General features: G+C 38.3%; 1 protein-coding gene across 2 annotated transcripts in view; it reads left to right on the forward strand.

The window, feature by feature from the left end:
- The first annotated feature begins 283 nt into the window (after positions 1–283).
- Positions 284–24,356, forward strand: part of CEP135 (centrosomal protein 135) — an 83,033-nt gene continuing 58,960 nt past the window's right edge. The window contains exons 1-10 of one of the 2 annotated variants that reach the window (XM_012441173.3): positions 284–398; positions 3,443–3,600; positions 4,417–4,607; positions 5,842–6,009; positions 9,159–9,300; positions 11,998–12,082; positions 15,806–15,934; positions 16,834–17,049; positions 21,229–21,294; positions 23,123–23,261. In XM_012441173.3, coding sequence (XP_012296596.2) covers positions 3,488–3,600; positions 4,417–4,607; positions 5,842–6,009; positions 9,159–9,300; positions 11,998–12,082; positions 15,806–15,934; positions 16,834–17,049; positions 21,229–21,294; positions 23,123–23,261 — 1,249 coding nt within the window. In that variant the 5' untranslated portion in view covers positions 284–398; positions 3,443–3,487. Of the gene's footprint in view, positions 399–1,468; positions 1,567–3,442; positions 3,601–4,416; positions 4,608–5,841; positions 6,010–9,158; positions 9,301–11,997; positions 12,083–15,805; positions 15,935–16,833; positions 17,050–21,228; positions 21,295–23,122; positions 23,262–24,356 lie in introns of those variants that run through there. The other variant, XM_012441174.3, reaches the window with a different exon arrangement.

The following is a 24,356-nucleotide window of genomic DNA, read 5'->3' on the forward strand; positions in this document are numbered from 1 at the left end:
CGTTTTCGCCCCGCACGCAGCAGGAGATCCACACATCTGGCCGACAGAAGGAAGAGGATGCCCGCTCAGGCATCAGTTGAGGTGTGGCGTTTGCCGGCCGCGGGCACCGACCTCCAGGGGGCGCCGTGGCCTCGCGCTGTACGGGCGTTGCATTTCCGGGCACCAGGGCGCCGCCACCGTCGCCGCGCGCGTCCCCGCCGCGCGCCGCGTATCGTCCGCCGCTCCCGTTACCGAGGTAACCGCGGCGCCTCCTTCGTGTCGGCCGCGATCGTCCCTCCGCGCCATTCTCAAACTATTCTAGCGTCGGAGCCCGCGGCTGAGTGGAAGGAGCTAGTGGGGAACTCTAGGCCCGAGGGCAATGCAGCTGGAGGCGGAGGGAACGGCGGCTGGAGCTGCCGGTGAGTCCGGCCGCGGAAGCGAGGGGGCCGCCGCCGCCAGTAGTGGCGGCGCCTTTGCCTTCCGGGAGGTCCCCGCGGGCCGGATTCGGGCGCTGCCTGGAGGCCGCGCGGCCGCCAGAGGAAGTGGGGCTGGACCGGGCCCGACCGGGCGGGGAGGGACGCGAGGACTCTTCGCACCGGCCCCGCTTCCACACCCGCTTTCCGTCAACACCCGACGGTAAAGTTGCAAACCGGAGATTGGCCGGGGGAGAGCTTGGGCCCGGCTCGTCACGGAGCGTCAGTGTGGGCCGTGCAGACAGACTTGCTGTTGACCAATGGATCGATTTAAACATTAAAATGCCCTGTCAGCGTAACAATCACCCACTCTCTTTGTAGCAAAAATGTCCCAAAGCATAGAACGACAGCTTTTACTTAATCTTTGCCCAGCTCCTTTGAAGCATCACCGCTGCTTTTCAGCCTTTGAGTTCAATAAGGAAGGACTCCGAGATAACCACAGCTAACGGGTTCCTTTGTTGTCGTTTGGGATTTCTTGTTTATGTTTTTAGCTCCTGTGCACACGTACATACACACAGCAATGTTTTTGTAAAAATTAAATGTACTGGTTTTCAGACATCAACCCCCAGAGTTAAGTAGATGAATACTTCTACACATATATGTATGGGGGATCCCCCCTCCGCAAACCTAACCTTTTATGTTGCTTCTCTGGAAACTTAAGAGTAATAGCCTCCATGTCTGGATGGGGATTATGTGGGAGGACAGTAGTTCATGGGTGAGACTGCCTAACATGTTTTTGTCTGGGAGGATTTTAATCTGTCCTGAGGCCCTGGTATGATTTATTGATTCATATTTATTCTCATTGCCTCCCCGCCAAAGCAGGATATGAGGAGGTATTATCTCTGGGTAACTGGACTTGGTAACAAAGAGGGGAAATGTTTGAGTGGTGCACGCCCTGCAAGTTTACACCCTGCTAGTAATACATATGGATTTGTCAGGTGTATTTCTGATGTCTGCAGGAATTTCCCTGAAAACCCTGCGTCACTTAGGTGTCTCTTGTGGAAAGAACCTAGGAAATCCATGAGGAAGCCATTTAGAAAAAGTTAACAAGAGCAAGGAGAAAGATTTATAGAAAGGAGTAACCAAGGAGAACGACTAATTTAAAAGTGATCTGGTAAGTTGAGGCAGCATGGTACAGAAACCAGGGTGCCGGGCCGGGACTTAGAAGACCTGGTCTCTGATGACCACCCACCTACTTTGTGGCCCCGTGGTTTTGGAAGAGTTAAGTAGGGATGATATCATTGATCTTTCTCCCTCCCAGGGTAGCTGTGGGGTTCGATTTTTACATGTATGCTCATGCATGCAATGTATTTTTTATATATTGTGGAGAACAACAGATATAAAACAAAAGTTTTATGTGGTTTAGAATTATGACTATCATGACTACAGTTAGCAAAGTTTCGAAAGAAATTAGAAAAGAACAAAGTTTCGAAAGAAATTATCTTTGGGCTGAGTATATTGGCTCACACCTGTAAACCCAGCACTTTGGGAGGCAGAGGTGGAGAATAGCTTGAACTGAAGTGTTGGAGACCAGCTTGGGCAACATAGCAAGACCCTGTTTCTAAAAATGTAAAAATTAAAATATATAAAAAAAAGAAATGATCTTTGGAAAAGTCCATTTTAGGGCAGATTGATAGGAATATATTCATAAACATTAAAAAAGACAAAGACAGACTTGTACAGAGGTACTTTTGTCTTTTTTTTAAATTGAAGTGAAATTGACATGGTGAGACAGATCTTAAGTGTACTATTTGAAAAGAACATTATGTAAATGTATACACCTGTGTAATCTCTACCCCAATCAATGTAATATTTTCATTACCCTAAAAGGTACTCTCTTAACTCTGACAATCGCAACCGCTTCACCTCCGCCGGCAACTACTGTTTTAATTTCTGTCCCCATAGTTTAATTTTACTTGTTCATCAACTTCATGTATATGGAGTGATACAGTGTATGTCTGGTTTCTTTTGCTCAAATAATGTTTCTGAGATTCATCCATACCGTTGATGTGTATCAGTAGTTCCTTTTATCCTTTAGTATTGCATTGTGTAAATATAGTTTATCCTTTCTGCTGTTGATGGGGGTTTAGGTTGTTTTCAGTTTGGGTCTACTATGAGTAAAGCTCTTGTGAACATTCTTGTAGAGTCTTTTTTATTTCCATAAATACCTGAGAATAGAATCATAGGGTTACAGCCTAGAAGTATGTTTAACTTTGTAAAAAACTGCCAGACTTTTTCCAAAGTGATTTTATATTCCTTTCAGCAATGTGTGAAGATTCTACTTGCTCTAGATCTTTGTGACATTTGCTATTGTCGGTCCTTATAATTTTAGTCATTCTAGTTTGGGAGAAATTGTACCTTGTTGTTTTAATTTGTATTTCTGTGATGACTACTGTTGAGCACCTTTTCATATGATTATTCCCATTCAGACACCTATGCGAGATGTCTGTTCAAGTCTTTAGCACAACAAAGTTTTAGTTTTAGCCCAAATTAATGTTATTATTGGGATGTTTGTCTTATTATTGAGCTATAAGAGTTCCTTTTATATTCTCTATACAAATTCTTTGTGAGATATTGTGAATATTTTTTCCCACTCTTTGGTTTGCCTTATTTTCTTAATTGAGTATTTTGATGGGCAGACATTTTACATTTTGATGAAGTCTAATTTATCAAATTTATCTTTTATGTTTAGTGCTTTTAAAAGAGGCCTATCCAAGAATTCTCTGCCTACTTCAGGCTTAGGAAAAATCTTTGTTTTCTCCTGGAAGCTTTATTGTTTTAACTTTAACATTTAGTTGTATGAGGAGATATTTATTTTAATCCAGCAACAGAAATATCGTAAGCATCGATTTTAAATCTGAATTTTCCAGAAGGCTGCCTACCTGAAGAAAAACAAAAAATAATTGCTTCATATTAAAAGAATTTTTTCTTCTTATTGTGAAACAACAGTTACAGCTATAATATAACGATGTTTTATTCTTTTCTCTCAGGACTTTAATTTTTGGAAGTGAATACAACTTATTTTGGAAGACAAGATGACTACAGCTGTAGAAAGAAAGTATATTAATATTAGAAAAAGACTGGATCAGCTGGGATACCGCCAGACTCTGACAGTGGAGTGTTTACCTTTGGTAGAAAAACTTTTCAGGTAAAGACAAAAATACAGTTTTAAGATCCCTAATCCACTTACCTTATTTCTGATTGAACTCATGCTTCAGTAAAGAAAAGGGTAGATATTCTAACAGGCTTTAAACCATCTGAAGCTCATCTATTTTTTCACTGTCCTCAGTCCAGACCTTCCACATTGCAGAACTCTAAAGGTCACCACTCATGCTATACTGTTCAAAGTAAACGTTTCTGAGGGTTTTCTCTGTGAATAGAATTATAGTCTTTTGGGTATCTGATATAGTTGAGAGACAATTTTCCCTTAAGTTCTTTTTTTCCCCCTTAAGTTCTATGACTGCTTCACTGGTCTTCAAATACAGTCATGCATAGCTTCATGACGGGGATAGGTTCTGAGAAACGTGTCATTCATTAGGTGATTTTGTCATTGTACCAAATCATAGGGTGTGCTTACACAAATCTAGATAGTTTAGCCTACCACAAACCTAGGCTATATGGTATATATCCTATGGCTCCTAGGCTACAAAGCTGCACAGCATGTTACTACACTGAATATTATAGGCAGTTGTAACACGATGGTACCTATTTGTGTATCTGAACATAGGTAATCATAGAAAAGATACTGTGTTGTGCTACAGTGTTACAATGGCCAGGATATCATGAGGCAATAGAAATTTTTCAGCTCCCCGTTATGAATTTTACAGGACTACTGTCCTTCCTGTATGTGGTCTGTTGTTGACCAAAATGTTATTATGTGGCACATGACTCTTTAGAAATATGTTTTTAGTTGTTAGAAAGTTAATGAAATGTTTCCTGGTATTTAAATTTTCTGTTCTTTTAGTGACTTAGTTCATACAACAGAGAGCCTTCGGCAATCAAAATTATCTGCTGTGAAAGCTGAAAAAGAAAGTGCCAATTTTGATTTTGTTTTGGAACCCTATAAACTTGAAAATGCAAGATTGAGTAGAGAAAATAATGAATTGTACCTAGAGTTAATGAAACTGAGAGAACACTCAGACCAACACATTAAAGGTAAGTGAAAACTTGGTAATTTTTAAAATGCAATGTCTTTGTCCTTTTTGTTTTATATGGAGGAAAGGCTAATATCTAATTTTAAAGCGATCAATTAGAAAATATGGTAGTCCTGCAGCTGGATGCTGTGTGCCTGTAATCCCAGCTACTCGGGAGTCTGAGGTGGGAGGATTGCTTGCGCCCAGGAGTTTGAGACCAGCCTAGGCAACGTAATGAAAACTTGTCTCAAAAAAAAAGAAAAGAAAATATGAATTAACTGAGCGTGGTGGTGCATGCCTGTAATCCCAGCTATTCGGGACGCTGAGGTAGGAGAATTGCTTGATCCCAGGAGGTAGAGGTTGTGGTGAGCCAAGACCACACCACTGCACCTCCAGCCTGGCAACAGAGCGAGACTCTGTCTCAAAAAAAAAAAAAAAAAAAAGAAAATATGATAGTCCTTCTGCTAATATCTCCTGAAATACTGTAGGGTATGTTGAAGAGTTCCTGAGAAGGAAAATAAATGTGCATTTTATAGCTATGATAGTCTTCACTATATGTGGATTAAATTTTTAGAATTAAAATTGCCATAGGGAATATTAAATTGGAATTGAAGAAATGTTCTTGAAACAACTTTTGTTTTTCCCTTACTGAAAATAAAAGTAGTAAATGAGGTGAAAACCATGTATCATGCTGTTTTTGTTTTTGTTTTGTTTTTAAAGATGGGGTTTTATCATGTTGGTCAGGCTGGTCTTGAACTCCCAACCTTAGGTGATCCGCCCACCTTGGCCTCCAAAGTGCTTGGATTACAGGCATGAGCTACCACGCCCGGCTGTATCATGCTGTTTTATAGTCAGTCTTTGAGCTGTCAAGTAGAATAGGATGATTTGAAAGGTAGTAGGGAAAAGGTAATTATATGGTTATCTTAGTATGAATTATTCTTATATTCAGTAGAAAATTTTATCTAATACATGGTGTAAATTCAAAATCCTTTAGCTTCAGACCCAATTTACTGGAGCAAGAGCTGTGATGTACATTAGGCTCAACAGTAGCTGAAAAATGAATTTCTTTTTGTGCTTAGTGAGTTAATTGCAGATTTGTTAATAATAGTAGAAGAAGTAATAGGCTTCAGTTAAAGCATTCATAAGAAGCAGGTGGAGACTTTTAAGTTGATACGACTTTTTGTATTTTGTGAAATGGAAAAACTTCATGGATTTCTTGACCTTTAAAATGGTCTTTGAATCTTTTTCCTTGTAAGAGTTGAAAACTTCATTGAAGAAGTGTGCACGTGAAACATCTGATCTGAAATTTCTAAATAACCAATATGTTCATAAACTCAAACTATTGGAGAAAGAGAGCAAAGCTAAGAATGAAAGAATTCAACAACTTCAAGAAAAGAATTTGCATGCTGTAGTACAAACTCCAGGTAAATTGATTCCTTCTCAAGACACATTGTACACATTTGATCTTTTAAAGATAATAAAACTATTGACTAAAATAGGACTCGGATTAGATTTTCATGCTTAGACTTTAGTGTTTGGAAACATATATTGAATAGACTATAAACTTCTTGATTTACTTCTAATGATCCAGGTAATAGTTTATACATGTGCTTAGAAATGTATGTAGTATTAGCTACTTAGGTACAAGTACTCTGATGCCCAGAGCTTTCTCTAATCAATATTTTAAATTCTTTTTTCTTTTACTATTACCATTATTATTTTAGTTGTAAAAGTAATCCATACTTATTAAAGAATTTGGAAATTATGTACCTTCTTAATTTATTTTATTATTTTTAGCATTATGCTCAGTAGTTATAGAGCAAGTAAAAGAAATGATGGGGCCAGGTGCAATGGCTCACACCTGTAATCCTAGCACTTTGAGAGGCTGAAGTAGGCAGATCATTTGAACCCAAGAGTTCGACACCAGTGTGGGAACATGGTGAAACCCCATCTCTACCAAAAATACAATAATTATCTGGGCATGATGGCACAAGCCTCTGTAGTTCCAGCTACTTGGGAGGCTGAGGTGGGAGGATTGCTTGAGCCTGGGAGGAGGAGTTTGCAGTGAGCTGAGATTGCACTGCTGCACTCCAGCCTGGATGACAGAGTGAGACTGTCTTGAAAAAAGAAAAAGAAATGATGGGCCATATCCAGAGTTGGTGATTGTTCAGCAGGTATGGGTTGGTGGAAGAATCTCCAATATTAGTGACAAAATCATTAAGAATCTGAACCATGGGATCAAAATTATGGAAGTAAGTGAGTCACAGGAGGCTGCTGGATTATGAGACTAGGTCAAGATGGAGAGATTGAGGAGCATGGTGAGGACCAAAAGTAATTTGGTTGCTATGAAGGTTGCAGTCAGAATGGAATTTTGAAGTTGAAAGAACTAGAAGCCAACAGTTCTGAGTGATGACAAAGGCCAAAGTGTTGTCATGTTATTTTGTGCCTGAAGCTGAGTGAAGAGGAGACTTCTGAGAGTGGACAGATTAGAACTGCGAAGCCAGGCTTGGGGAAGACTCAGTGGAGCATGAGATAGTGTAGGAAATGAGCTGGGCACTGGGACTGTGAGCCAAAAGCAGAAGAGATGGAGAAAAGTGGGAGTCAACCTTGGAAGTTACTAGAAGATTAAGGCAAAAAAAAAAAAGGGGGGATAATCAGGTTTCCTGAGGAAAGAATGGGATAGACTCCAGAGAGATTCAAGATGTGTAATCAATATGGTGACTAAATGTAGATTTGGGAAGCACAGGAATTCTCAGACTTCTCTTTCGAGTGAATGAGTAGGTGGAGGATGATACTATTTCTTAAGTTAGAGAATGTGGGAAGCAGAGCAGGAGTCCACTTTTGGATGTGTGGAGTATGCTATACCCATGAGACATTCATGTCTAAATTTTTGGTAAACAGTGTGGGATATGTAGATCTGTTCTCAAAAGTGTGGGCCTGGGCGGAGATGCAAATTTGAGAGTCATTGGAGTCTCATGGTAATCGAAGCTATGTGTGTAGTAAGAATTACCAAGTGAAATTATGTAGACTGAGAAAAGAGGAGACCCAAAGTCAGACCCTAGGGGAATTGGTATTTAAGGGACTGGTAGAAGAAGACGGTTTTTGAAAGAAACTGAGGAGCCACCAAGAAGGAAAACCAGGAGGTAAAGAAAGAAGCAAGTGGTTAGCTTTGTTCAGGTCAAACAGGTTAATTAAATACTTTTGGCCCAGTTTTCTCATCCTTAAAACTAGAGGTAGGAGGGGCCGGGCATGGTGGCTCACACCTGTAATCCCAGCACTTTGGAAGGCCTAGGCTGGCGGATCACGAGGTCAGGGTTTCAAGACCAGCTTGGCCAACATAGTGAAACCCTGTCTCTACTAAAAATACAAAAATCAGTTGGGCGTAGTGGCTCACACCTGTAGACCCAACTGCTTGGGATGCTGAGGCAGGAGAATTGCTTGAACCTGGGCGGCAGAGGTTGTAGTGAACTGAGATCGTGCCACTGCACTCCAGCCTGGGCGACAGAGCGAGATTCCATCTCAAAAACAAACAAACAAACAAACAAAAACTGAGGTAGGAGTATACATAATTTGTTAGAATTTTAATGAGACAAAATTGTGTATTATGTTTGCTCTTCACAAGGATCTGCTAGTTTTTCAAATACATTTCTAATCTTGGCAAAATCCTTAAAAAGATAAATTGTCCATGTATTTTGGCCAAGATAAGATAAATCTAGCCACAAGAAAATATAGTCCTACTATCTGTAATGATTAAGAAAACATTCCCTCCTAATTCAGATTATAGCACAGCTTTATATTACAAATGACATTCCATTCATTATATTCTAACTTTGCTACTTACAATTTCAGTTATCTGCTATGTTGATATTACTTAATAAGCATGTATATTTTAGTTCTCACTGCCAGTTTTCTGCTAGTGATAATTTCTTGAGCTCATAATAGTGAACGCCACAGGCACATTCAGTTTTTAAACTTGCCAAAGTCTGATCCCCATCTAGTGGACAAACATAATAAGCCTGGACATATATGCCAAGCATGCAGGCATATAAAACTTGTTTGAGGCCGGGCGCGGTGGCTCAAGCCTGTAATCCCAGCACTTTGGGAGGCCGAGGCGGGTGGATCCCGAGGTCAAGAGATCGAGACCATCCTGGTCAACATGGTGAAACCCCGTCTCTACTAATACAAAAAATTAGCTGGGCACGGTGGCGCGTGCCTGTAATCCCAGCTACTCAGGAGGCTGAGGCAGGAGAATTGCCTGAACCCAGGAGGCGGAGGTTGCGGTGAGCCAAGATCACGCCATTGCACTCCAGCCTGGGTAACAAGAGCGAAACTCCGTCTCAAAAAAAAAAAAAAAAAAAACTTGTTTGATAACCAGGTCTTGTTGAGGTTTTTAGGAATGCATTGTTTAGTTAAAGATCGGAGTGGATATTTACATATTGATGGAGAAAATATTTTATCAATATGTAATATGAACTGCAGACACACTTTATAACCAAAAGGCTAACCTGGAATATTTAATTCTAAGACATGGTTTTGTTTCTTCTTAATTTTTTAAGACACTCATTCTTTTTAGGTGGCAAAAAAAGAAGTATTGCTTTCAGGCGCCAGCGTATGCAAATTGATGAACCGGTTCCTCCCTCTGAAGTCAGTTCATATCCAGTTCCGCAACCAGATGACCCTTACATTGCAGACCTCCTGCAAGTGGCTGATAACAGGTGCATTAAATAATTCTTTGTTGGCTTGAGTTAATTGAGCACTCAATTAATTAGCTGTATGTTTCTTGATGGGAATGCTTTTTGTCTTGTTAACTATTGTCTCTCCAGTGTCTAGCACAGAACTTTGCACAGGCACTCAGTAAATACTTTCAGATTGACATAAAATGTTTTTACTTGTTTTGAAACTTTGATCAAATAGATCATATATCTAAGATTTCTGTTCATACTGGCTTAAAAATAATTTAATGCCATCAAGGACTTGTTTCAGTAGAGCTGCTTTGACATTTTGTGTCATCTCCAAGTAAGAGGTATCTTTTACAGGAATCTTTATTACTTCAGATTTATGTCAAATGCCAGTTAAATATGAAGAGATTTGTAACTGGATTTGAAATTCACTTTTTTTTAATGGTTTCTCTAGCTCTGCGTTTATATTTCCTTACATTTGCATCAGATATAAATTCCATTTAATTGAAACTTTATTAAGCCTCCTAGGCAAGGCACTGTGTAAGTGTTCTGATGATATAAAGGTTTGAAGAAGATGGGTGTTTTTGCTTTTGAGAAGCTTGTAGCCCAGTACTAGAGATGAGACAAGAGAAGTTCACAAAATGCAATTCAGATAATTATAAGAGGCTCAAAGGAAGGGATGAGTACTAGTCTCCATGGTAATAGCTGGAGAAGCATTTGAAACTATGGAATACACTAATGGAAATAGTTTATGCAGGTAGCTTTTTATTTTTTAAATTATGCAGAGAATGTTCGGGGGGGAGTAATTAATCTCAATAGAGCAATTTAAAAGAGTGCGTTGGGACCAGGTGCAGTGGCTCATGCCTGTTATTTCAGCACTTTGGGAAGCCAAGGCAGGAGGATTGCTTGAACCCATGAGTTTGAGACCAGCCTGGGCAATATAGTGAGACCTTGTCTCTACAGAAAATTTAAAAATTAGCCAAGCATGGTGGCATGCGCCTATAGACCCAGCTACTTAGGAGGCAGATCGTTTGAGCCTAGGAGGCAGAGGTTGCAGTGAACCGACATTGAACCACTGCACTCCAGCTTGGGAGACAGAGTGAGACCCTGTTAAGCTACTGATGATGATCTCTTCACTCAGTTGTCACACAGTATTTTTTTTTTCTCTGAAACAGAGTCTCACTCTGTTGCCCAGACTGGAGTACAGTGGCACGATCTTGGCTCACTGCAACCTCAGCCTCCTGGGTTCAAGCCATTTTCCTGTCTCAGCCTCCTGAGTAGCTGGGACTACAGGCACCTGCTACCACATCTGGCTAATTTTTTGTATTTTTATTAGAGATGAGGTTTTACCATGTTAACCAGGATCACTTGACCTCAAGCGATCCAATTTTTTGTATTTTTAGTAGAGATGAGGTTTTACCATGTTAACCAGGATCACTTGACCTCAAGTGATCCCCCTGCCTTGACCTCCCAAAGTGCTGGGATTACAGCCATAAGCCACTATGCCTGGCCAATATTTTTATATAGTTATTTGACCTTAACAGGGAAGTGTTTCGTTCTTATAATCTGAGACTTCTCAGACAATGTGTTATTATTATTTAGGGAATTATTTGGGATGCGTAAGTGACATTAGTCTCTTTCAACTGTCCTATTTAATTTATATATGCACATTTTGTTTGTATTCAGAGTCATTCATGCATTTATATGAGTGCAGTTGCATACATACTCTTCTCTTAAACCTAGATTAATATAAAATGTTGGTTCCAGTAACAGCAGGTACAGGCCGTATATAGCCTCATTTACTCCACCCCATGGAAAATCTTTTAAAAGCAGACCTGGGGCTGGAAGTGCTGTGGTTATGCCTGTAATCCCAGCACTTTAGGAGGCTGAGGCGGGAGGATTGCTTAAGCCCAGGAGTTTAAGACCAGCCTTGCCAACGTGGAAAAACTGTCTCTACAAAACATGTAAAAATTAGCCAAGTGCGGTGGCATGCGCCTATGGTCCCAGGTACTCGGGAGTCTGAGGTGGGAGGATTGATGGAGCTGTAGAGGTTGAGGCTGTAGTGAGCTGTGATCGGGCCACTAGATTCTAGTCTAGGTGACGAAGGGAGACTCTGTCTCAAAAAAAAAAAAAAAAAAAAAAACACCAGACCTGGCTTCAGACTTTGTCCTTCCAATATGAAAATGGATTGTGTCATATTGTACCTGTACAACTGAAGTAATTTGGACAAAATCTTGATTCTGTTAGAATTAATAAGTTCTAGAAGGAATAGGTTTTTTGCTGTAGTTACACATGATCTTTCTCTCCAGGGTTTCAAAGTAGTATTAGACAATAGAAGGTTAGTTAGGATAAGAAAACACATTTTAGTTTCTTATTTCACTTACTAAGCCTGTAAATTTCGGAGTGAACTCCCAGTTTTCTTAACTTAAGAATTGGCAGCAGTACCTCAAAGCATTTTCCTGGGGATCAAATGCAATAGTGAGGTGTGTCTTGCATGATGTATCTGAGTTTCAAATTATTTACTACTCAGTTTTTAATCTATTCTTAAAAACCAACTCTCCATGATGATGTACTATATTTTATGTTGATTTGAGGACCCTTTGGCACAATACGCTCTATGTCTTAGAGAAGCTGAAAGTATAGAATTTATGAAGGAACACATCTAGTTTCATTTCTTATTATTTTGTATTTCTTCACAAAAGTATATTGGCATTAATTTAAAGTGCTTTTCAGGATTCAAGAACTTCAGCAGGAAGTGCACCAGCTACAAGAAAAGTTAGCAGTGATGGAAAGTGGGGTGAGAGATTATAGCAAGCAGGTAGGATTTTTATTTACTTGCATAGCAGAGATTGAGATAGGTATGCTGTGATTGTAAATAGAATTGGATTATATTTGATATTACCAAAACTGAGTTTTTACACAGCTTTTATCTTTTTCATCAGGTTTGTTAATAGAGTTCATAACTGGAATGGCTTAGGTGGTTTTAGAGCACTTACTTAGTCCATTCCCTTCACTATTCATTGAGGTGAATAGTAGTTTTTTGTTTGTTTTTTCTTTTAGTTGAATCATTTATCTCCCCAAATATAATTTTCTAACCATATTACATTTTTCATCTCAGGAGATATTTTATTGAAGTTTTTATTGCTATAACCATAGCAAGTTTTGTCTTTTCATAATTTCTATTGGTGTCTTGGCTAAATTTTCATCTGAGTAATTACAGGCTTGTTTTCTTAATATGTTTCCTGAAGGTTAATTGGGTAACACGTTTTTCATTTTCTGCATATGACTGCATTTTTATTTATGAGTGATCTGCATGCACAAATATAGATGTAACTTAGATGTTGGTATAACTAAGTCTGTAAAGTGTTTTGAAGATTATTTGGATAAAAATGGAGTTAAAGGAAATTGGCCAGACATGGTGGTTCATGCCTGTAATCCCAGTACTTTGGGAGGTCGAGGTGGGTGGATCACTTGAGGTCAGGAGTTCAAGACCAGCCTGGGCAACATGGTGAAACCCCATCTCTACTGACAAAAATTAGCCGGGGTTGTGGCGTGTACTTGTAATTCCAGCTACTCAGGAGGCTAAGGCAGGAGAATCACTTGAACCTGGGAGGCAGATGTTACAGTGACCCCAGATCGCAACACTGCACTCCAGCCTGATGACAGACCCTGTCTCAAAAAAAAAAAAAGAAAGGAAATCATAATGTCAACCAAAAAACTTACTTCATGAAGAGATGTTGAAAATATCCAATATGCACATGAGTTTAGTATTATTGGCATTTTGCATTTTATAATTACACTTTCATTTATTCTGGGTACTTTATGAACAGAAAGTTTTTACCATCTCTGTGAGGTGGCTGAAGTGTTTGGAGAAAACAGCTTGACCATTCTGATTAAAGCCACCAATTTATTATGGTTCTCAATCTTAGTTGAGCTTACTCTGCTGCCTATCAGTTATTTGTCTTTTTTTGCTTGAGTTTATTCTGTTTTATTCAGCACATATTCCAGGTTTTGCCATTTTTAAGCTGTCTTCCCAACTTATAATACTCATCTTCTGAGAATGTCACCTTGTCTCAGCTTTCTATCTCTACCTTTAAAATGAGCCATATTTGCACTTAGGCTGTCTTAAGACTTAGTGGGCAGGGTATTGTTCTTCTTACTTAAGGCTGAGTTGCCTGTGCTCTTGACCCCACATCCTCTTTTCTCCTTAGGACCTTACTTTAATCAATTGTTCTTTTTTTCTTTACCAAGTAGGTATATAACCACTTTGCGAGCATTAATTAATTTAATCTTCATAGCAATCCTATGAAGAGGTACTACTCTTGTCATAACTAACATCTCTTTTTTTTTTTTTTTTTTTTTTTTTGAGACGGAGTTTCGCTCTCGTTACCCAGGCTGGAGTGCAATGGCGCAATCTCGGCTCACTGCAACCTCCGCCTCCTGGGTTCAGGCAATTCTCCTGCCTCAGCCTCCTGAGTAGCTGGGATTACAGGCACGCGCCACCATGCCCAGCTAATTTTTTTTTTTTTGTATTAGTAGAGACGGGGTTTCACCATGTTGACCAGGATGGTCTCGATCTCTTGACCTCGTGATCCACCCGCCTCGACCTCCCAAAGTGCTGGGATTACAGGCTTGAGCCACCGCGCCCGGCCATAACTAACATCTCTTTAAAAAAAACTCTTTTAACTATCTCTCCCTCTTGAGGATTCCTTCTCCCTCTCCATGCAGACTTCTCCAAAGACTGTCTTACTTGATATCTCCATTTCTGTCTCTGTTTCTCCACCTCTTGTTCACTCCTTAACCTATTGTAGTCTGTCTTCCGCACCCACTACGTGAATTGGTCTAGTTAATGACATCAATAACATTAATTGCTAGATCCAAAAGGATTCTTACAGGCTTTATTTTCTTGACCTACTCTATGGTATTAGATATTATTGATAATTCTTCTTTGAAACTCTTCCATGACTTCATTTTTTTCCAGTTTTCTTTTTTTTCAAGCCTCTTATAACATATTTTTTTGGCTTTTTTTCACCTGTCCACTCCCTGAAATATTATTTTTTTCCTGGATTCTGTTTTTGACCCCTTCTCCTCTTCTGTTTCTCTCCTCAAGTGTTCTCATCTGCTGTCTTGGTTTAAAATATTACTCCTGTATGTTGATGAGTCCTCCATCTCTCTCTGGCTCAGACTTCTCTGCTGAACTCCAGACCCATGTACCCAACTTCACACTGGGCATTTCCACTTGGATGTAGTCTTTCTGTACTCATATGCCTTATACTGAACTTGTTCTCTTCTGGTTTCAACTTCCTATATTCTCTCCTTTGGTTGGTAGCATCAGCATTTGCCCAAGTGCACATTCTGTAGTCTTTCTAGATCTCTTTCTCTTGCCTTCACATACCACTCACCAAGTTCTGTCATTAATCCTGGCTAAATGCTTCTTAAACTGAATTCTTCTGTTCTATCCTCTACCATTGTTTTATTTTAGTCATTAATTGTCTCTTATGTATTCCTGCATTAGGTCTCCCTGCCTCTGGTTTTATTCCTGTCAGTTTCATCTTTTAGTCCAGGGTAATCATAATTAGTTTCCACCTGATTCTTCAGACATCTCCAACTACTAGGTCTGATGTATGTTACATCCACTCATACTGAGCTGTTTATGCGGTCTCAAACATACCATGTTGTTGTTACTTTTTGGTGTGTTTGGAATGTTTGTTTTTTATTTATTTATTTTAAGAAAATCAAAGCTTGGGCCAGGTGTGGTGGCTCACGCCTATAATCTTAGCACCTTGAGAGGCTGAGGCGGGTGGATCACCTGAGATCAGGAGTTCGAGACCAGCCTGACCAACATGGTGAAACCCCATCTCTACTAAAAATACAAAAAAATTAGCCAGGTGACATATGCTTATAGTTCTAGCTACTCAGGAGGCTGAGGCAGGAGAATGGCTTGAACAAGAGGCAGAGATTGCAGTGACCCGAGATCATGCCACTGTACTCCAGATGGGTGACAGTGAGACTCCATCTCAAAAAAAGAAAAAAGCAAAGCTTAAAAGTGTGAGCTTTTCCACATTCTTACATAAATAACAGATAATTAAATCCACCCCAGTTTCCTATTTTTTTTAATATCAAGGTTCAGTAGCAACCTACTTTTCCTAGTATGTTACACTTACTCATTTATTCTATCAGAAACTGAAGTAGTTCAGATTCAGTTCCAGTACTTGAGCATGTATGTAATCTGCTAGGAAATTTCTTTTTATATAAACATTGTTAAATCTTAAGGGAAAAAAAATACAAAAACCTAATTAGGAAGAATCTATGTAGTAAAAATAATATGAAAGATATATTGACAGTACTTCTGTTGACATTTTCTATGTAATTTATTTTTGTTCTGCATATATGCATATAATATATGGACATAAATATGAATGTTAATCTCTTGTATACATCAGAACATAAGAAAATATATCCAAAGAAATGTTTGTTCAGTGTTAATCATTTGTTTACAAACCAGATTATTTGAAATGACAGCATGACTTTATATTTTCAGATTGAGCTAAGAGAACGAGAGATAGAACGATTGTCAGTTGCTTTGGATGGTGGTCGCTCTCCTGATGTCCTCTCTCTGGAGTCTAGAAATAAGACCAATGAAAAGCTTATTGCTCAGTTAAATATTCAGGTAATGGCTTTTATAATTATTTCACTGAATGTATATAATGGTGTTTATAATAAACACTATATGTTTATAATGGTCTATTGGTTTGTAAAAGTGGTAGGAGTTGTTCACTGAGTTATTATTTATAATAGGAAAAATTTGATAGAACCGTGGTATTCAGAAATAGGGTGGAGTTGTTGAAAAATCATGTTTTTAAAGACTATTTAATGAGGCAGTAATTAAGATATACCATAACATTAACAATTTAAAGGAAGAGAATAAACTCTGGGGACGTGATTGTCAATTTGGTTTTAAGAAAATGTATATATGGACTTGGAAAGAGAAAGCAAGCAGAATATACCAAAGTATGCTAACAAACTTATCTTTGTGTGGTGGGATATTCTTCTTTCTGGTTTTCTTCTTTGTTTTTCAAAACTGTTATAAGTATGTATTTCTTTTATAACATTAAAAAATTAAACATGTATATAAAAATTAACTACCTAGCTTTTATCTACTTACATAGTAGATTCCTTTGCCATGCATTTGACCTAAGGCTGAAAGAGCAGCAGAGTTCCATACAGCATGACCCATGAACTTTAGAAATTTTGGTATGACGGAGCTGCCTGGGCCACAGACAGAATTACTATATCATGATATTCTTGTCATATAGAACTCTGTATTGGGAAAAAGTTCACACAAATTTCTTATCCTTTCTATGCTTGAAAATCAAAGCCGATGGATATATACTTTCATCAAATTTCACATGGTTAGTTTTGCAAATAATATAAGTTTGCAAATATAAAATAGCTGTAGTTTTAATCTTCAATATCTCTTAAAATACAGTTTTTTAAAATATTATTTGTAAAGTCGGTGTTTAGGATAATTTTCCAATTTATACACCTTAAATTACAACTCCAATTTAGGTTGACTTTCTTCAACAAGCTAATAAAGACCTGGAGAAGCATATACAAGAGCTCATGGAAACCAAGGAAACAGTGACATCTGAAGTTGTTAATTTAAGTAACAAAAATGAAAAACTCTGCCAAGAATTAACTGAAATAGATCAGTTAGCGCAGCAGTTGGAAAGACATAAAGAAGAAGTGCTTGAGACTGCTGATAAAGAGCTTGGGGAAGCAAAGGTAATGAATGATATGTGTAGGTTGTGAGAGTGTTCAGTAATTCTCCTAGCACACAGTGAGCTTGAGCCCTTTTGATATCTGCATTCAGGTTTTTGGTTTATTTTGTGTGTCTCTTTGTTTTTTTGCTTTGGTAATTTAGGGTTTTCTTAAGTGTTGTTTACACCCTCTAAATGATTGTATTTTTTCTAGTTTGGGTGTCTCTCTGAAGCACACCTATTCTTAGGATGGATCTCCAAACTCTAGTCTGTTTTCCTTCAAGATTTTTATCTCCGTTCTTTTTTGTTTTATTTTTTTTGAAGGAAAATTTGTATGGTTTTAATTATTTTTGTTTACAGAAAACTCTACAGTGGCAAGTTCTTTAGCCTTTGCTTTTTCAAGGCTTGGCAATGCGAGCCACAGACTTGGGACCCAGGACATTGCCTCCCCAGTGATGGTGGATCTCATCATATCTGTCACTGTACTTTGTCCTAATAGCTTCCACCAGCTTAGCCAAAGCGCCTTTGTCTTCCGAGTTAACCTGGGTGAAGGCGACAGTGGTGCAGGTCTTCCTGTGGACTAGATATCCCAGTCTTGCCTTCCCTTTGATAATACAGTAAGGGACTCCCATTTTCCGACACAGGGCAGACAAGAAGACAGTCAGCTCAATGGGATCCATGTCATGTGCAGTCATCACCAGCTGAGCTTTCTTGTTCTCCACCAAGGCAGTGATGGTGTTAACTCTTGCTCGAAGGACAGGTGGTCTCTTAGTGGGGACGTCCCCTTTGCCAGCAGCTTTCTTCTTGGCCCGGGCCAACAGCCTCCACTTCTTCTCTTGCTGTGTCTCTGGCCTATACTTCCGGGCCAGCTTTAGCAGCTCAATAGCTGTTTGGCAGTCCAGGGCCTGGGTGAACTGGTTAATAGCAGGAGGCACTTTCAGCCGCTTATAAAGGATGGCTCTCTGCCACTGCAACCTGATACAGTGGGGCCATTTCACAAAGTGGGTGAGGTCTCTTTTTGGTTGAATGTCCTGTCCAATGCCAAAATTCTCTGGCCTTTTCTCAAACACGGGATTGACCACTTTCTTGGTCTCCTGCTTCTTCACGACAGCAGGGGCCGGAGTCACCTTCTTCCCCTTGGCCTTCTTTCCTTTCGGCATCTTGGGCGGCGGGAAGAGAGCTAATCTCTATCTTTTATCTCCACATTGTGAGAGAGCTTCTGAAGTTTCCCCTCTATGTCATTTTTGCTCAAGAATCTTTTTTTTTTTTTTGAGACATAGTCTCTGTCACTCAGGCTGGAGTGGAGTGCAGTGGCGCGATCTGGGCTCACTGCAACCTCCATCTCCTGGGTTCAAGCAGTTCTCCTGCCTCAGCCTCTGAGTGGCTGGAATTACAGGTGCCTGCAACCATGCCCAGCTAATTTTTGTATTTTTAGTAGAGACTAAAATCTACCATGTGGGCCAGCCTGATCTCGAGCTCCTGACCTCAGGTGATCCACTCACCTCAGCCTCCCAAAATTCTGGGATAACAGGCGTGAGCCACCGCGCCCAGCCTGTCTTTTTTTGAGACATGGTCTTGCTCTATTGACTAGGCTGGAGTGTGGTGGCACAGTCATAGCTCACTGCAGCCTCAACCTCCTCAGGCTTAAGCAATCCTCCCATCTCAGCCTCCTGAGTAGCTGGGACTACAGTTGCATGCCACAAGGCCCAGCTAATTTTTTAATTTTTTGCAGAGACGGGCTCTCACTATGTTGTCCAGGTTGATCTCAAACTCCTGGGTTAAGCAGTCCTCCTGCCTCAGCCTCCCTAAGTGCTGAGATTACAGGCATAAGTCACCATGCCTGGCCACCGAGAATTCTTTAAAAGTATTTTTAAAACTATATATGTCCTTGCACATTTTCAAGTTGGTAATTATAATAACATTTTTCATCTTTTAAGTTTAAATGCAAAGGGTGATATTTCCATTCTATTTTAAATATAATATCTTAAAATATAACTATCAAATTGTTCTTTTAATTATAGCCAGTAAAGTCTAAATGATCCTTTCTCCTTAAAATTTCCACAAAGTTTTATCCTATTTCAACTAGTTTTACACCTGAAAATTTTTTCATGATCACACTATCATATATCTGTGCAATAAAAAGAACAAATTTTAAAAGAATGAATTTTTTAATTTAAAAATATTGTCAGCCTATCTAATGGGGAAAAAAATAAATTTTTAATTTTTAAAAATTTCCCATAACTGTAAGATTCAAGGTGTTAACGTTTTTATCTGAATAGTATTATCATTACAATTATTAGTTATCAGAGTGTTAAAGTGACAAATATACCACAAATGTTGATATTTATGAAATAAAAAAGTAAAATTTTATTGGGAATACATCTATCTCAGAGTGTTAAAGTGACAAATATACCACAAATGTTGATATTTATGAAATAAAAAAGTAAAATTTTATTGGGAATACATCTATCTTTTAATGAAATATAGTGGGAGAAAATAGTGTCTTATTTAAAGCCGTTAGCCAGCCCCAATATTCAGATTATCTTTTGATCTGGTACTCCAAAAGTTTTTTTTATCTTTAGACAGTGCACTTTTGGGGCATGAATGAGATACATGCCCTTCTTTGAACATTGAGAGAAAGGCAGCTATAAAAGAGAGGGTAGGAATGCAGAACTCACATGATACTTGGGCCACAGACAAGTTCTTAAGTAGATCATTTTTAAGAAGCACTGAATATGCAAATTAAAGATTCAGATGCTGATTCCTTAAAACTATGTACATACCATAGTTTTATATAATACTTGGAAAATGTTCATTTTATCCCAGGAGTAAGTATAATCCAGTTTGAAGACCACTGCTTTACATCACCAAATTGATTTTATATAGTGCCATTTCTACTATTTAGTGGACTAGAAAATTACCACAGTATTTAAAAAACCGTATATGAAAGGCCCACAGCAAAGAATCATACTCAGTGGTGAAAAACTGGAAGCTTTTCCTCTAAGATGAAGAACAAGAAAGGATTCCCATTCTTGTCACTGCTGTTCAGCCTAGTACTGGAAGTCCTAGCCAGAGCAGTTAGGCAAGAAAAGGCATACAAATTGCGAAGAAAGAATAAAATTATCTCGATTTACAGATGACATAATTTTATATGTAGAAAGCCTTCGACATTCCCCAAAAACCAGAACTAATAAACCAATTCAGCAAAAATGCAGGATACAATATCAACGCACAAAAATCAGATGTTTTTCTATATACTAAGAATAAACTATCCAAAAAGGGAGTTAAGAAAGTAATCCCATTTGCAATAGCATCAAAAAGAATAAAATACTTGGAAATAAACTTAACCATTGAGATGAAAAACCTGTACACTTGAAAAACTATACAACGTTGCTAAAGAAGTTAAAGAAGACACAAATAAATGGAAAGACATTCCGTGTCAATGGATTGGAAGACTCAGTATTGTTAAAGTGTCCATACCACTCATTTAGTGCAACACCTATCAAAATCCCAGTGGTGTTTTTTTGCAAAAATAGAAAAAACTTCTAAAATGCATATGGATTCTCAAAGGACCCCAGACCACCAACACAATCTTGAAAAAGGACATAATGAGTGCAGTTTAAATTCTGTTTTTGTGGTTTCAGTTTCATTGCAACACTCCTGTATCTCATTTCTCTCTTTTTCCACCACCTTTTGCATCTTCTATGCTTGTACACACAGCATACTAAACACAGCTTCCCATGTCCCATTGCAAATGCTCAGAAATAACAAGTTGGCTCAACAAAATATTCCTATAGGGTCATAATATTTTGATCCTGGCATTCGGCTCTCTCAGTGACAGTATAGATGGGATCCAGGTTGGTAAAAGCAGGTGTGGAGAAAGCAAATAGGAAATTCAGGAAATGACAGTGCCATAAGATTACTCCAAAATCTGAGGCCCAAGGAAGATCCTACAAGATGTTCAAGTGGCCTTCTTCAGATGTTACAGGTAGGCCCCTGTAAACATTCAGGATACCAAAGATTAAAGAGAAGCCGCAATTTTACCTCTTCATTGAAACTGATTGTTAGGGATAAGGCCTCAGATCTCACTGGTAAGAGGGAATGTGAAATACTTGCAAAATGACTTGATCTTATTTGCATTGTGACTTAGTGATAAGTATTCTTAGACTTTTAAGTATATACCTAATAGACTTTTTATTCCTAGAAAGAGATTAAAAGAAAGCTCTCTGAAATGCGGGATCTTGAAGAAACAATGGCAAAACTTCAACTGGTAAGTTTATGTCATGTTGAATTGCCAGCATTATCATTAAGAAACTTTTTATGCCTTATTTTATTGCTCAGCTCTTGATAACCACTAATCTACTTTCTATTTCTATGGATTTGTCTGTTCTGGCCATTCCATATAAAGGGAGTCATATATTTTTGTGTCTGGATTCTTTTACTAAGCATAATGTTTACAAGGTTCTTGCCTGTGGTAGCATGTATGAGCACTTCATTCCTTCTTATGGCTGAGTAATATTCTACTACATGGATGTGCAAGTTTATATTTTTATAGTTCTTTAATCTTATGGATAGTAGGTGCTAAAATTTTACATTCTTGTAACTACTTTATGACTTGACTAGTATTAACACCAGAAATTAATTACTTGAAATATTTGTTGATTATTACAAAAGGCACTCCATCCTCATTTATTTATTTATTTATTTATTTATTAGAGACAGGGTCTTGCCTTGTCACCTAGGCTAGAGTGCAGTGGCATAATCATAGCTCACTGCAGCCTTGACCCACTGTGCTCAAGTGATCCTCCCACCTCAGCCTTCTGCATGGTTAAGACTACAGGCATGCGCCACCGTGCCTAGCATTTTTTTTTAGTAGAAATGAGGTCTTACTATATTGCCCAGGCTGGTGTTAAACTCCTGGGCTCAAGTGATTCTCCTGCCTCAGCCTCCTAAAGTGCTAGGAGTGCAGGCATGAGCCATTGTGCTCAACCCAGTCTTCTTTTAGTAGCTTTTTTGATAATACAAACCATTTTCCTAGTCACATTTCTTGTTCTGGTAGTCTTCAAATGACTAAGGAAGTGGTCATTCCAACAGAAGCCTAAATATAACATACAGAAAAAGCACATAGTCCTAAAGTCTGGAGCTAGCAGAAAGAGTGTCTTGCTTATAGGTAGAAAGCAAGTAGTCGCCCAAATGATTGAGGATTTTTAAAAATATCCTGTTGAATTGGAAGAGTTTTCTCTAAGATTGGAAAGAAAGGTAAATACTAATTTCCAAGTTCTTTCTTTATGTATACTTTTTACACAGTCTAGCTGGAGTGTTCTGGTGGCATATGTCAATTTAAAAGGAAGCATGAGAGCAAGGGATTTTTGCTGTTTGTTCACTGCTAGTTGTATGTGCACTAAATGTTGGATGTGATTCATAACACTTGTCTCAGAACTGTGACCGAGTTTCACTAGTGTTGGCTGACAATAAGAGGTTGCCATGTTGCCATACTTTCTTACTTTTCTTATTTTTTCCAGTAATACAAGATTCTATGTATTTTTAAGATAAGGATGATGATATTGATAGTCAGCATTTATTAAGTACTTACCATAGGGACATACTGGTTACCATCGAAAATACTTCATAACCATAGATTCATCCTTGCCAGTGAATCCTTAGTGTCCTGGTCTTATCCTTGTTGTGCAGATGAGACTGAGAGAATAACCAGTATAGTTACAGATACACTGTATGTGGTGGTCTTAAAAGACTTTGTCTTACTACTGCTCTCTTAACCATGAAAAAGCTCTAATTTTTTAAATCATGTAAGTACATGTTCATTTAGAAAAAAATAGGACGACATGCCAAACTAGAAGAAAATAAAATCTAATAATTCTCCCATCCACAAAGAAACATTATTGATATTTGTGTTTTATGGTACCTTCAGCTGCAAACAATAATTAAGTTTAATTGAAACCATATATTTGACTAATTGTTTGCACACACATGTAAGTTGCTGTTATATAAATATGCTTATAAAAATCTATTTTACTTTTAAGTATGATAGTATTTTATAAAGATGTTAGAAATCTTAATTATGGTATTATAATTTGTAGGAATTGAACTTATGCCATAAAGAAAAGGAGAGACTGAGTGATGAACTCCTTGTAAAATCAGATCTAGAAACTGTTGTTCATCAGCTTGAACAAGAAAAGCAAAGACTTAGCAAAAAAGTCGAAAATTTTGCAGTTACAGGTAAGATGTCAGATTTCGATGACTTAAAAAATGATTGTGATTTCCTCTTGATGTATTGTTTTTCTTAATAATCATTCATTCATTCAGTCATTCATTCAATAAATATTTGTTGAGTGTTTACCATTAGCCAGAAAACATAGTAGATACTGTAGATACAGTAGAAATCTTTCCCTCAAGGACCTTAGAATTTTTATGTTTTGACTAGTTTATACAGGGAACCCTGCTTGAATATTTTCCAATAGAAATGTGTACTTCTTTGAGACAGACTAATAATAGAATTAAATAAGACTAAAGGGAAGGCTATTTTGATAGTGGAAAATTGAAATACAGAATCTTTTCAAGGAAATGCAATTGTGTTATCTTAAAATACACACACACACACACACACACACACACACAATTGAGATAGGCTAACTTTCTGCAGGTACCAGCCCTAAATCACTTGGCATAAGGAACATAAGAATTCATTCATTCATCATTTTGACCAATGTTTATTAATCACCTGCTTTGTGGGTGTGTGCCAGGCCCTGTTTTGACTGCTGGGGTATTTAGTGGCAAACAAAATGCATAAGGGCCCTGCTCTTGCAGAGCCTTTTTTTCTTGTTAGGGAAACAGACTAGTGGCACATAAGTGAAGAAGCTAATTTTAGTTGATAAGAGATATTAAATTAGAATGGGAAGATGTACTAGAGATTGAATGAAGTGTTCAATGACAAGACACCAGCAATATCAAGATAGGGGTCTAATTTTCTATGCAGAGGAAATGACAAGTGCAGAAGCTTGATGCCATCAAACGGTGTGTCTTAGGAAGTGAAAGAAAGCCAATGTACTGTATTAAGAAGAGACTCTATCCTAGGCCATGTGGCTAATCTATTTGACCTCCTCTCTACTTACTAGCTGTGTAGCTTGAACGTGTTACTGAAGCTCTCCGTGCCTCAGTTTCCCTATTTATGGGGCTAATGATGACACCTACCCTGAAAGGTTGTTTTGATCATTAAATGAGTTGATATGTTAAAGTGCTTAGAACCATGTATAAAAGTCTAAAGTATACTTCTTTTGATAGCTATGTGTGGCCTATCATTTGAGCGTAATCCTT

This window comes from Aotus nancymaae, unplaced genomic scaffold, assembly GCF_030222135.1.
Source record: "Aotus nancymaae isolate 86718 unplaced genomic scaffold, 86718_ANA_hifiasm-v0.15.2.pri h1tg000006l, whole genome shotgun sequence".
Lineage (NCBI taxonomy): Eukaryota > Metazoa > Chordata > Mammalia > Primates > Aotidae > Aotus > Aotus nancymaae.